This window comes from Polypterus senegalus, chromosome 13, assembly GCF_016835505.1.
Source record: "Polypterus senegalus isolate Bchr_013 chromosome 13, ASM1683550v1, whole genome shotgun sequence".
Classification (NCBI taxonomy): Eukaryota; Metazoa; Chordata; class Cladistia; order Polypteriformes; family Polypteridae; genus Polypterus; species Polypterus senegalus.
This window is the reverse complement of record NC_053166.1, coordinates 156,873,772-156,889,072: the sequence shown is the minus strand read 5'-3', so window position 1 is coordinate 156,889,072 and position 15,301 is coordinate 156,873,772. Positions and strand designations below refer to the sequence as shown.

General features: G+C 43.7%; 1 protein-coding gene across 1 annotated transcript in view; it reads right to left on the bottom strand.

The window, feature by feature from the left end:
* Positions 1 to 15,301, bottom strand: part of dnah3 (dynein axonemal heavy chain 3) — a 302,407-nt gene that overhangs the window by 125,607 nt on the left and 161,499 nt on the right. The window contains exons 26-28 of the mRNA XM_039775085.1: positions 9,623 to 9,733; positions 4,167 to 4,281; positions 3,849 to 4,047 (exon numbers count right to left, since the gene is read on the bottom strand). Coding sequence (XP_039631019.1) covers positions 3,849 to 4,047; positions 4,167 to 4,281; positions 9,623 to 9,733 — 425 coding nt within the window. The remainder of the gene's footprint in view (positions 1 to 3,848; positions 4,048 to 4,166; positions 4,282 to 9,622; positions 9,734 to 15,301) is intronic.

Sequence of the window (15,301 nt, the reverse complement as noted above, 5' to 3'; positions counted from 1 at the left end):
CGAGAGGTCACAAAAGACCCCAGGACAACGTCTAAAGAACTGCAGGCCTCACTTGCCTCAATTAAGGTCAGTGTTCACGACTCCACCATAAGAAAGAGACTGGGCAAAACGGCCTGCATGGCAGATTTCCAAGACGCAAACCACTGTTAAGCAAAAGAACATTAGGGCTCGTCTCAATTTTGCTAAGAAACATCTCAATGATTGCCAAGACTTTTGGGAAAATACCTTGTGGACTGATGAGACAAAAGTTGAACTTTTTGGAAGGCAAATGTCCCGTTACATCTGGCGTAAAAGGAACACAGCATTTCAGAAAAAGAACATCATACCAACAGTAAAATATGGTGGTGGTAGTGTGATGGTCTGGGGTTGTTTTGCTGCTTCAGGACCTGGAAGGCTTGCTGTGATAGATGGAACCATGAATTCTACTGTCTACCAAAAATCCTGAAGGAGAATGTCCGGCCATCTGTTCGTCAACTCAAGCTGAAGCGATCTTGGGTGCTGCAACAGGACAATGACCCAAAACACACCAGCAAATCCACCTCTGAATGGCTGAAGAAAACAAAATGAAGACTTTGGAGTGGCCTAGTCAAAGTCCTGACCTGAATCCAATTGAGATGCTATGGCATGACCTTAAAAAGGCGGTTCATGCTAGAAAACCCTCAAATAAAGCTGAATTACAACAATTCTGCAAAGATGAGTGGGCCAAAATTCCTCCAGAGCGCTGTAAAAGACTCATTGCAAGTTATCGCAAACGCTTGATTGCAGTTATTGCTGCTAAGGGTGGCCCAACCAGTTATTAGGTTCAGGAGGCAATTACTTTTTCACACAGGGCCATGTAGGTTTGGATTTTTTTTTCTCCCTAAATAATAAAACCATCATTTAAAACTGCATTTTGTGTTTACTTGTGTTATATTTGACTAATGGTTAAATGTGTTTGATGATCAGAAACATTTTGTGTGACAAACATGCAAAAGAATAAGAAATCAGGAAGGGGGCAAATAGTTTTTCACACCACTGTATGTCCTGTTTGGACGTGAAAAATTTTGCTTGATATACGACCTTTATTTGGAATACGACTCGCGTGCTACCCATGTTTACCTCTCTCTCTCGAGACAAAGCCACGACTGCCCACGAGCGCCAGTACGCCAGTTGCTAGCATTCAGTGAACAACCCGCGTGCTACCTGTTGTATAGGATTGTTCAATGATGCTTTTGTCCATTGCTTTATGTTGGGGTGTTGATTGCTATGGTCTGCGTCTTTTAATATGGCAGCAGTAGCTCAGTCGGTAGAGCAGGTGGTCCAGCAATCAGAGGGTCGCAGGTTCGATCCTGGCTCCCGGCATGAGAATGCAGCTGTTGTGTCCTTGGGCAAGACACTTAACCTACCTTGCCTGCTGGTGGTGGTGGGAAGGATTGGTGGTGCCAGTGTTCGGCAGCCTCACTTCTGTCATTGTGCCCCAGGGCAGCTGTGGCTACATAGTAGCTTATCATCACCAGCGGGTGAATGACTGTTGTGTTGTAAAGCGCCTAGGGGGGTTCTTGAACTCTAGTTAGGCGCTATATCAAATACAGGCCATTTACCATTAATACGTATGACTGCCTAGGGAGGGTTGTGGTTTAGAAGGCACGCTGTATGGAGAGCTGGTTAAACAGGGTTCAAAATGAACAGCATTCGAAACGTTATTCTGAGTGTGTCGCTACTTCAGTCTAGAGAACACTACACTACCCTTGTTTATCTGTCTCGAGACAAAGCCACGACTGCCCACGAGAGTCAGTACGCCAGTTGCTAGCATTCAGTGAACAACCCGTGCTATAACTCTCTGTGAATTTTCACGTGATTTTGTGTTTTTTTGCATAAATTTGAATTGATTGTTGAAAAGTATGAAGGTGGCATGCGTATCCAGGACTTGGCTGCTGCATACCGTATGCCGAGAACGACGGTATCTGCGATTGTGAAAAACAAAGACGTTATTAAAAAGTAAATTGAGGTTAAATTTTCATTTATTTCATCTAATTGCTTTTGTATTTATGTATTTTAGTATTAAGCAGTGTTTAAATTATTTTATACAACCCCATCAATGTATAATATGCCAATAACAATAGGATTTTTTTCATGGGAACGGATTAATCATTTTCCCTTTATTTCTTATGGAAAAATTTTTTTTGGTATACGTCCTGTTTGGTATAAGTCCAAGGGTCTGGAACAGATTAAGGACGTATACCGAGGTACCACTGTATTTGTTTTTTTTTAATTTAAAACTTACTTTTATTTTTGCCCATTTATTATCATTGTCATTGCTGCCTTATGGGCTGAGCTGTCCAGTTTTCTTGTATCAAGGGTCGCCCCTGTGTTTCTAGGGCTGTGCCTTTGGAGGTCCTGACCTTTGATTAATTACTCTGCGGGATTAAAAGTCGCTCTTGATTTATTCCAAAACCTTTTTTACTTTCTCATATATGAAGTACAGGGAAAGTATTGGAATTGTCCAAAAATTTGATGTCGAGATTTTGATGAATCTCAGAGCTTTAAACCTCTCTGACCTTCTCGTATACAAAGTATAGGGAAAGTATTGGAATCCTCCAAAAATTACATTTTCAGATTTTGATGAATTTCGGCGTTTTAGACCTCCCTGAATCCGAAAATACCATTTTTGCAGTTGTGTCTGTCTTTCTGTGTGTGTCTATGTATTTAAACACAATAACTTGAGTACGCTCTCAGTTAGGTCAACCACAAAACACAGATTTCTATCAACTTTTGGGCTATTTCTGCTAACTCGAAGTGGTACTTTACCTTTTATTTGTCTATTAGTTTTATGTTTTCTTCTGAAAGATTTTCTTTCTTCCCTGTGCGTGTGGCCGTTATGTGACCAGTTAAACCCCTTCATGTCTCGGACTGTGGACGCCTAGAGGCTGCGGTGTTGAAGGGCATTCAGCAGGCACACTTGTGTACAGTGCAGCCAGAAAAAGATGGCCTGCCTTCACCTTACTGACAAGCACAAATCTGATATTAATAAAGTACAACCCCACCCTAATAAAATTAATCAATTGACACTTCTTATATATAAACGTCTACGTTGGGAAGTGTGTGTGTCTGTCTGTCCAGCCCGGAAGTGTGAGGCTACAGCATGAAGCTCAAAGAAAGCGACTCTGTCGCCAAAGAGAATGTGCGGAGAAAGAAAAACTCGCTTAGCTGCTGATACACAAGCGAGGTGAGCACATCAGTAAAACAAAACCGCAGAGGAGAGAGAAACACTCGCTTAGCTGCTGATAGACAAGCGAGGTGAGCACATCAGTAAAACGAAACCTCTGAGGAGAGAGAAACACTCGCTTAGCCGCTGATACACAAGTGAGGCGAGCACATCGGAAAAACTAAACCTCAGAAGAGAGAGAGGAACTCGCATAGCTGCTGATAGACAATGGAGGTGAGCACATCGGCAAAACGAAACCTCCGAGGAAAGAGAACCTCACTTAGCCACTAATGCACAACTGAGGTGATCAATTGATTGAAGTGCCAGAATCCATGGCTTCTAGGAGTCCAGGCTTTTTGCTGTATGAGCTTACACAGCTAGTATTCTATAAAGACTAATTCACTGCAAACACCATCTTAACGTGGTTTGTGACTCCCAGATATGAGCGCCCGTTACTCAAGTGAGATTTAACTCTCCTTTTAAGTTTGTGCGGTAGTGGTGTAGCCTTGTCCCAAAAGTCACGGTCACTTAAAAATCCCAAAAAGGGAGATCCTTAAAGGTGACGAACTGAAATTTCCCAGGCTGTTTGGGAAAAGGGATAAAAACAAAAACAAAACACAAAGATCCCTACTGCAAACGCTGACGCAGATTTCGAAGAGCCCACCTGTAACACCTGTCTGTCAGTGGAGTGATGACCAGCCGCGGGGAGTTTCCCAGGTATTCGTAGCCGTACTTCACATCGGTGGTAATCATTCGCACCATCACATCTTTCTCCACCCAGTAGTAGCGCAGCTGGGAGATCCACTGGAAGTCGTTCAAGTTGGTGACTTGGTCCTTGGCCAGCTGGGCCACAACATCTCTAGCTAGTGAGAGGAGCAGTGACATTGGTTTGTTTAGGCCAGTGGCCAGTAGGATTTCCTTTCGCCACCACAATCATTTCAGAATCAACAAAAGACGGACGTAACAATGAAACAGAAGTTACCATGAACATCGATGACGGTTAAGGCCCCCAGGGTCATTCGGGCCCCGCCTGACAGTTTCCCTCGCACCAGCTCCACAATGTCATTGATCTGTTCGTTGCTTTTCCTTAGGTACTCCTGGGAGAGAAAAAAAAATATATATTACAACCACATTTCGTCTTTTTTCAACCCCACTAATTAAAAGTAAAAGTGAAGAGAAGCCCACATACGAGGTGAGACACAAAAATAACTGGACTCAGCTTGGGGCTTTCCTGAAAAACCATCTGGAGGTCGGCCGAATGTGAATCACAGAACTTCATCCCCTCCTACACGCCCCCTCAAACCGCAGACCGGCTTGGAATATCCTGTGAAGAGGCCAGTCAGTATCTGCACAACAATCGCTACACGAGTTGCTGCGATAATGTCGAGTGAAAAGAATCGAACGGCAAATCAACATCAAATTTCTCTCGAAATTGAACAAAACGGCCACAGAAACTTATGAAATGATAAAAACAGTGTATGGTGCTAAGTTTGTCTCGCACATAAGTGTTTGAGTGGCACAAACGCTTCAAGGAAGGAGAAGAAAATGTGGAAGACGTTCAACGCCCAGGTTGCCCTCGCTCGTCTCGGATGGATGAAAACATCAAAATGGTGGTTCAGATTGTTCGAAAAGATCGTACTGCTTTTACCGTTAAGCATTCCTGTCCTCCCTCGATCATCCTCCCTATTTGCCCGATTTAGCTCCATGTGATTTTTTTACTTGTTCCCGAAAATCAAAAGTGACCTGAAGGGGACATATTTTTTCTTCAATGGAAGAAGTGAAGACAGAAATGGCAAGCCTGTTGAAGAGCCTCAAACAAATGGAAGATACGTCTGGAGCGGTGTGGAGATCGGGAGGGGGAGTATAGAGCAGGTGACAATGTTTAGAATGCTAGAATTCATCAATAAATACTATTTAAATAAATAAATAAATAATAATAAAATAAATACATTAATACAGATGCTCTCTGTAAGATAGGTCAGAGCCGACTATACTTCATTAGAAGGCTGGCGTCCTTCAACATCTGCAATAAGATGCTGCAGATGTTCTACCAGACGGTTGTGGCGAGCGCCCTCTTCTGGGAAAGCAGCATAAAGAAAAGGGACGCCTCACGACTTGACAAACTGGTGAGGAAGGCAGGCTCTATTGAGGGCACAGAGCTGGGCAGTTTGACATCCGTGGCAGAGCGACGGGCGCTGAGCAGACTCCTGTCAATCATGGAGAATCCACTGAACAAGATCATCTCCAGACAGAGGAGCAGCTGCAGCGACAGACTGCTGTCACCGTCCTGCTCCACTGACAGACTGAGGAGACCCCACACTATGTGACCCTTCAATTCCACCCGGGGGGAAAAATGCTAACATTATACAAAGTTATTGTCTGTTTTTACATGCATTTTTATTACTCTTTAATTTACTATTGTTATTATCTGTATGCTGCTGCTGGAGTGTGTGAATTTCCCCTTGGGATTAATAAAGTATCTATCTATCCATCCATCCATCCATTATCCAACCTGCTATATCCAAACTACAGGGTCACAGGGGTCTGCTGGAGCCAATCCCAGCCAACACAGGGCTCATGGCAGGAAACAAACCCCAGGCAGGGTGCCATCCCACTATCTATCTATCTAAACTCACCTCATATAATGTGTTTGACTGAATAGGAAAAAAGATCAAAGAACAGCCCAAGACATGAAGTCAGTGGAGGGAAAAAACAAACCTCTGGGAATAAACAGAAAGACCCCCTGGAGTAGGCAACCCGTAATCCCAGGTGCTTCTTGGGAATCTCCAAGCTTGGAGGTGTTCGGACACCACTCAGGTTGGCAAAGGGTTAATGGAAGGACCAGGAAATGAAACACAGGTCACAGCTCCCTCTTTTATGTAATCGTCAAGTAGGACAGTGTAGGGTGAACTTCAAGGGTGTCAGGTTAGCTACGCTTGTGGGGAAATATTGGAATGTGACGTCGCAGCAAACCCTGCGTCCATTTGCCTGAGACTGCAGGAGAAGCACCTGAAGGGCTAATGAGGTCATTTCCACCTAGGACAACAAACGCTCCGCCTGGTCTGATTCTGCGCCACCATAAAGATCACTGACAACAGTAATACACCATCAAAAACACCATCAACTCTTGTTTTGTCCGCCTTTTGTCTCTTTACAATACTTTCAGTCAAAAACAGAGCCTTCCAAACATCTAATCGCCCTCGAACCTCTGCAGTTCGCATACCAGGAGAAGGTGGGAGCGGAGGATGCCATCATCTGTATGCTACACCGATCCCTCTCCCACTTGGACAGAGGCAGTGGTGCTGTAAGAATTATATTTCTGGACTTCTCTAGCGTCTTCAACATCATCCAACCTCTGCTCCTTAGTGACAAGCTGATAGAGATGGGAGTAGATTCATACCTGGTGCCATGGATCGTGGACTATCTTACAGACAGACCTCAGTATGTGCGTCTCGGGAACTGCAGGTCTGACATTGTGGTCAGCAGCACAGGAGCGCCGCAGGGGATTGGACTTCCTCTGGTCCTGTTCAGCCAACATACATCAGACTTCCAATACAACTCGGAGTCCTGCCATGTGCAGAAGTTCACTGATGACACTGCTATGGTGGGCTGCATCAGGAGTGGACAGGAGGAGGAGTATAGGAACCTAATCAAGGTCTTTGTTAAATGGTGCGACTCAAACCACTTACAACTCAACACCAGCAAAACCAAGGAGCTGGTGGTGGATTTTAGGAGGCCCAGGCCCCTCCTGGACCCCGTGATCATCAGAGGTGACTGTGCAGAGGGTACAGACCTGGGAGTGCAGCTGGATGATAAACTGGACTGGACTGTCAATACTGATGGACAGAGCCGACTATATACTATATAATATACAGACTGCTGTCACCGTCCTGCTCCACTGGCAGACTGAGGAGACCCCACACTATGCGACTCTTCAATTCCACCCGGGGGGATAAACGTTAACATTATTCAAAGTTATTGTCTGTTTTTACATGCATTTTTATTACTCTTTAAGTCAATATTGTTCTTTATCAGTATGCTGCTGCTGGATTATGTGAATTTCCCCTTGGGATTAATAAAGTATCTATCTATCTATCATATAGTGCCTTTCACATCTATCTATCTATCTATCTATCTATCTATCTATCTATCTGTTATATAGTGCCTTTCACATCTATCTATCTATTTAATGTGATAAAGTGAGGATTCACTACTGGTGACGTTAGTCAGCTGTTCCATACATCGTGGGCACTCACTAAGCTCTTGAGTTGTTGGCGTTTATGAGCTACAATACAATACAATACAAGTTATTATTGTATGGCCCAAAATGACACAAAGAGTGCCGCCATGGGCTTTAACAGGCCCTCGCCTCCTGACAGTCCCCCCAGCCTTGACTCTCTAAGAAGGGACCGTTTAGGAGCTCTTGGTCGTACACACACTCTGTGTTAATATTCTTTTGCCTTTCACATGCTGACGTACGCTGATTCTGATTTTGCACACTAAACGTTTATTAAATATATTTATTAGAACATTAGAACACTCTGGACGAGAACAGGCCATTCAGCCCAACAAAGCTTGCCAGTCCTGTCCACTTATTATTACCTAAAAAACATCAAGTCGAGTTTTGAAAGTCCATAAAGTCTTACTGTCCACCACACTACTTGGTCTCTTATTCCAAGTGTCTATCGTTCTTTGTGTAAAGAAAAACGTCCTAATGTTTGTGTGAAATTTACCCTCCACAAGTGTCCAACTGTGTCCTCGTGTTCTTGATGAACTCATTTTAAAATACAAGTCTCGACCCACTGTGCTAATTCCCTTCATCATTTTAAACACTTCACTCAGGTCTCTTCTTCATCTCCATTAAAGGCTCAGCTCTTTTAATCTTTCCTCATAACTCATCCCCTGTAGTCGCTCTTCTCTGAACCTTCTCTAGTGCTGCTATGTCCTTTTTGTACCCTGGAGACCAAAACTGCACAATGCATTTTAAAGCTTGAGCAGAACCTCCTGTGACTTGTACTCCACACATCAAGGCGCTATATAACCTGACATTCTGTTAGCCTTCACAATGGCTTCTGAACTCTGCTGGAAAGTCGATATCTTAGAGTCCACTGTGACTCCTAAATCTTTCTCATAATTTGGACTCTCGATTTTCTGACCGCCCATTGTGTATTCAAACCTCACATTTTCACTTCCTATGTGTAATTCTTTACATTTACTGACATTAAATTTCATCGTCCACAAATCTTCCCAAGCCTATCTGCTGTCCAAATCCTTCTGTGATGATATAACGGATTCCAGATTATCTTCTAAACCACCACTCTTGGTATCATCTGCAAACTTAACCAGCTTGTTCTTTATATTCCTATCTAAATCATTTATATTTATTAAAAATAGCAGCGGCCCCCAGCACTGACCCCTGCTGGTCACCACTCTTATCTTCACCCAATTCTGATGAGGTCCCTCACACCATCACCCTTTCCTTCCTGTGTCTGAGCCAATTCTGCCCCCATCTACACACCACACCCTGAACTCCCACTTCTTTTAGTTTGATGGCCACCCTCTCATGTGGCACCTCATCCAATGCTTCCTGAAAGTCCAGATCAATAATCTCATCTGCTCCACTCTGGTCGTATCCTTTTGTTTCCTCCTCATAGAATTCCAGCCTGTTAGTAAAACACGACCTCCCTCTTCTGTGCCCTTTCATCTATCCCCAGGAAAATCAGTCCCACTACACACCTCCATCTGGTGGACCACTCTATGGGAGTAGGAGCGGCTGTTAAAGGTGTGACGGTTACATCTGCCCACACCTTCCCCTTCCTTTGTTTTTTACTCAGCAAGCCTATTCAGGGCAGGTGTGAAGTGAAATTAACCTGGAGGATACATTTGTGGTCTCTAAGAACATTCCTCAAGACTAAAGAAGCTGCTTGGATGAGCAGTGAAACGTATCCACCTAACAAGAACGAAGTCCAGCTGCCATGACTCAACTATCAGATTATTTCACCTGGGTGACCGAGAATCTTCACAGACAAAGGTGATTCAAGGTAAATGTTTCAGCATGCGTGTGGCCCACCATCAACATGAGAGACGTCCATCTTTATCAGAGATCGGATTGGCTGAGGAGAGATGTGTAACCACAATGCATATCAGCCATGCTTCATTTTAACAAGTAAAGCAGGGAACCGTCCTGTCTGCAGTGTTAAAACCTTTGCGAGGTTAGCAAGTCGGACATGAACAAAGACCCCCACTGACTGCACTTTCATGATGATTTTTTATTTTAACCTTCAGGATATTCCACTTTGTCATTTTTAAGTCTGCCCAAATGGGCCTACACAACCTGAACCCCCTCAAAGTCCCCTCAGTCCTGTCAGCTCGTTTCCCCAAACTCCTCCATAGACTTTCTACAGTTGATTCCTCCCACAAATGAATTCTAATCATCACCTGTAGCTTGTTGGCCTGGATGGCTTCCGAAACTTCACTGGTCCAGTAGATGGAGGACACGCAGATGACGACTTGACCCGGCCACTGCAAGACCCATTTTTTACGTGGAACCTTGAAATCGATGAAAGGGGGGAAAAAGAGAGAAAGAGACGTGAACACCACGTGATGTACTCACATTCCAGATTTGAGAAAAAAGAAAATTTAGGGTAAACCCCTGACCGGAAAAAAAAAAAAAAAAATCCGTTTTCCATTAATTAGCAGTCACACTGGACAAGTTTTACTTTTCAAAAGTTTTGCTTCCTGAAATTTTTTTGGTGATTATGATAGGCAGATAAACACAAATATAATTTCAGATTGATGGCCTCCTGTAGGAATGTGGAGAAACGTGACATTAACTTTTATTGAAGTTTGCATGTTTAAATGCAGTAACCAGTAGGGGGCGTCACTGAGCCCAAACACCAGACATACGAATGCCCAACACAGTCCCAGGTTCAAACAAGGGATCTTCATTGATCACCAATAGCTTTGCAAAGTGAAACACAATTACAAGATCAATAGACTCCTTTTCTATCCTTCTATCCTTCTGCCCTCCTTCTGCCCTCCTGATGCTTCCAGAATCATGGTGTATCCTATTGGAAGCACTTCCAGGTCATGTGGAAATCAGGGAGGTCCTTTAATGGCCCTCGGTGACCCTGACAAGGCTGATCTTCTGGACTCCCTGCCGGTGTCAAACTGGGAGGCCTCTAGAAGACCTCTGCCACCTGGCATATGGTGGACAGGACTGCTCCTGATGTCCGGCTTCTGCTGGTCCATCTTTTATGTCCTTCCGGCTGGACAAGAAATCATTCTCTCATTCAGCTGGGATGCCTGTCTGTCCTCCATGGCACTTGAAGATGCGGACACATTGCATTAGATTTTCATTTGTATTCTGCATCTGAGCAAGAGGTCAGCAAGAGTCAGCCAGCCTCGATGGATTCCACTTCTCCTGCTACAACATTTCCATTGTTGCAATGGCCTGATGAAACATCTCCCCATGTTTGTCACTAACTGCACTGAGATTAGCAGGAAAAAAGTCCAACTGTGAAGGAAGAATTGAATCTTTGGCGACATGTTGCATTTCATGTTGGCAAACCAGCTGGAAGTAGTCTGGTGCTCCATAGTGGCCAACAACATCCTTGAATGGCTTCCATGAGATTTCTTCCAGTCCTGCTAACAGATCTTCCAATCACTTGGCACTGATGACAGGTCTGATTTGCGGACCAAGAAAAATGCCTTCCTTAACATTGGCATCAGTTATTTGTGGAAACATCCGTCTGAAATATCAAAATCCTTTATCTTCCTTGTTCAGCAGTTCCACAAAATGTTTCACCAGTTAGTGTCTGATATGCAGAGGGGGCCACAATATCTGTTGGGTCGAGCAGTGATTCATGAGTCACATTTCAACACCTGAGAGCAGCCAGTTAGTGTTAATGTAACGAGACTCCTTAGCATGCCTGTCCCTTCTGTACTACTTGGTAGGACCGGCCAGCAGTGCCACTACTCTGAGACCACCAGAGATGTTCCAGGCAGAAAAGAATTCTGGGCAGCTGCAATAAAACGGTGTGTTATAGGAAAATGGAAAGGTGATTTTTATAATTAGCAGGCCTGACTCCATAAGATACACCCAAAAGTACTCAGAAAGCAAAATGCTTGTGGTCACCCAAATGTATAACTTCGATAGATAGATAGATAGATAGATAGATAGATAGATAGATAGATAGATAGATAGATGTGAAAGGCACTATATAACAGATAGACAGATAGATAGATAAATAGATAGATAGATAGATAGATAGATAGATAGATAGATAGATAGATGTGAAAGGCACTATATGATAGATAGATAGATAGATAGATAGATAGATAGACAGATAGATAGATAGATAGATATGAAAGGCAATATATAATAGATAGATAGATAGATAGATAGATGTGAAAGGCACTATATAATAGATAGATAGATAGATAGATAGATAGATAGATAGATAGAAAAGGCACCATATAATAGATAGATAGATAGATAGATAGATAGATAGAAAAGGCACTATATAATAGATAGATAGGAAAGGCACTATATAATAGATAGATAGATAGATAGATAGATAGAAAAGGCACCATATAATAGATAGATAGATAGATAGATTAGATAGATAGATGCGAGAGGCACTATATAATAGATAGATAGATAGATAGATAGATAGATAGATAGATAGATAGATAGATAGATAGATAGATAGATAGATAGATAGATAGATAGGAAAGGCACGATATAATGAATAGATAGATACATAGATCTTTAATTGTCCACAGCGGAAATTAGGCTTTTTCAGAGCCTCCTTAATTAAATAAATTAATACATAACTGGGTTGGTAAATAAATAAATATACATGCTTTGCTCTTAACACAAGCCAGAATGACAGAATGACTAGAAAGAAAGAAAATTAAAAAGAAAGAAACATTCTAATTTGATGGTCCCAGTCCCAATGACAGGCGTATTGCTGTTGCCATAATGAAGCCCCCATTGTGTTTCTTGACACCCTTCTGCTGATTTGTTGGCTGCAGGTCCCCAATGTTTTGTGTCACAGAGAGAATGTGCAGCGTTGTTCATAATGGCACTTAGTTTTGTTTTCATTCTCTCCTCCTTTATGACATCCAGGCGCTCCAGAGTGTGTCCCCTAACTGAGCCTGCCCTTTTAAATAGATTGTTGATTTGGTGGTCCTCTCTTGACGTGATGTTACCACCGTAGTACACTGCACTGACCACCACAGACTTGTAGAAGATGTGAAGGATGTCACTCACTACTCACATTAAATGAAGACAGTCTTCGAACGAACAAGATGCTGCTCTGCTCTTTGTTCTCTAGCGTCTCTGTGTTATGAGACCAGCCCACCCTATCATTGCTGTGGACCCCCAAGTACCTGTAGGAGTGGTCCGCCTGTAGTGATCAGGTGTAAATTCTCTTTGGTGCAGCAAAACTCAATCACACAGCTCCTTGGTTTTGCTGATGTCAAGTTGCAAAGTGCCCCCCTATAATCCCCCTTATTGATGCGTCTCATAAGTGACATGGCCTGTTGTTATTTACAGATGTTGTTTATTCAGTTAGGGCTTCGTATTAAATAACAACTAAGTGAACATTGCTAATAAAGCATTACTACTGACGCCTACACATCTACATTACGACTTTACTAAAAACAGGACAGCATCCCACTCGGAATGAAATTGACATCCCCAGCAGCAAATCTTGGTCACAATCCACTGGTCCCAATGTCCCCAGTAGGCAAGCAGCAATCCTCCCTCCTAAATCAACCCTCCAGAATGAAGGCAGATTTCTTACAATGGGCTGTAAGGCATGTGAATCAGCAGCCATGACTACTGGGAGCTTTCCATCAAAGTCCAGAAAGACTGAATTTAATAATCGAGTGTTCAAGAGAATTTAGGAGTCGTGCTTTCCCTTCATTTATCCTGCAGGTCTTACGAGGTACGGACCAAAGCAGATGTCGCTCCTGCAAGTTATGTTGGGGTTGGGGATTGGGGGGGAGAGGGGGTTGGCGAAGGGGGACTTTTAACTCGGCCAACAGCTCTGAGGGTTCATCGAGTGGCACAGATATGCTGGTGGTACCCCAGTGTGTCCACGGCCCACTCCTAGTCAGCAGAAAGGGATTGGTGACTTTTTTGGTGGCCCTGGTAGGAAGCCAGAAAAAGAAAAGGAAAATATGCTTGCTTCCGATGAGGAGGAAGAGGAAGCTGGAGGAAGTGGCCTTGGCAAAGCACTCAGAAAAGCACGAGAGTTATCTGATGATGAAGACGACTGACTGTGCATAGCGAGCTGTGACCTACCAAGTTAGTGTACACCTTTTTGTATAAATTGGTTATAATATTTTGGGGGGGGTAGGGTGCCCTGTACATAAATTGAATAAAATTTTCCATTAAAAAAAGAGAGAATTTATGGATGTTAGAGAAGAGGAGCTCTCAGGGGTCAACAGATGACACATCAAACTTCAGGTGACGTCGATAATCCAACCAGACTCATAACCGTGAGTCTCCAAACCAAAAGGTTTTTCGTTAAGCCGTTCTTTAATAACCGATGATGTCACTGGTCACACCGTATGTGTGTCACAGGCCTGTCATCAAAGTATCACATGTCAATTTACAAGCACCGGACGACCGGCGTACCAGAGGGCAACAGCATAAAGTTTATTTTCAGGGTTTGCCCTCAGAGTTGTACTGTCAATGGCAAGTTCAACTCGTCTTGATCACACATGATAACATCTACCACTGACGTGTAACGAACAGTAAATTCTACAGTCGTGGCCAAGAGCTTTGAGGATGACACAAATATGAATTTTCTCCAAGTTTGCTGCCTCCGTTTTTTTGACGGCAATTTGCATCAACTCCGGAATGTTCTGAAGACTGCAAAGTCCCTCTTTGCCATGAAAATTAACTTCATCCCCAACAAAACCACTGCATGCCAGCCCTGCCACCAAAGGACCTGCTGACGTGACTTCAGTGGTCCTCCCGTTAACTCCGGTGAGACGAGGATGAGGCAGGAGGTCACTCTGTCAGGCTGAATGAGTTACAATAGAGAGGTGAAGAAGGCCTCAGAGCGACCAGGAAAGTCCATCAAGCGCCAGGAGCATCTCCTAAAGTGGATTCAGCTGCGGGCACCACCAGGGCAGAGCTTGCTCAGGAATGAATGGCAGCAGGCAGGTGTGAGGGAGGTGAAGACTTTTGGAGGATGGCCTGGTGGGTGTCAAGAAGGGCAGCAAAGAAGCCATCAGGGACAGACTGATATTCTGGGATTGGACTGCTGAGGGCTGCTGTGGTCAGGTCATTATCTCTGATGAATCTCCTTTCTGATTGTCCAGAGAAGAAAAGGTGAGCGGTGCTACCATCAGTCCTGTGTCACGCCAACAGTAAAGCATCCTGAGACCACTCATGTCAGCCAAGGCAGTGGACTCACTCACAATTTTTCCTAAGAAGACAACCATGAATAAAGAATGGGACCAAAACATCCTCCAAGAGCAACTTCTGCCAACCATCCAAGAACAGTTTGGCGACCACCAATGAACAATCCAGCATGATGGAGAACCAAGCCAGAAGAAAAAACTGAGAGCCAAGTGCCTCAGGACAAACAAACATCGACAGTTGGGGTCCATGGCCAGGAAACACCCCAGACCTTCATAATCCCATTGAGAACTTGTGGTCAATCCTCAAAAGGCAAAACCCCACCGATTCTGATTCTGCAAGAATGGGCTGCCATCAGTCAGGATTTGGCACAGAAGTTGATGGACAGACAGCCTGACAGGGTGAATTGCAGAGGTCTTGAAAAAGAAAGAAGGACCAACACTGCAAATGCTGACTCTTTGCATAAACTTCATGTCATTGTCAATAAAAGCCTTTGAAACTTCTGAACTGCTTGTAATTCTACTTCAGTATCCCACAGAAACATCTGACACAAAGATCTAAAAACACTGAAGCAGCAAACTTTGTGAGAATCAACACTGGGGTCCTTCTCAGAACTTTTGGCCACAACTTCTTGTGTCCCCCGTCCCCTGCCTGACCTGTAGAATTTCAGCTCCACACACAAGCTTCACACGTCAGCGGTCTTCAGGTGTGAAACATGTGAGGAGTCTCCTCCA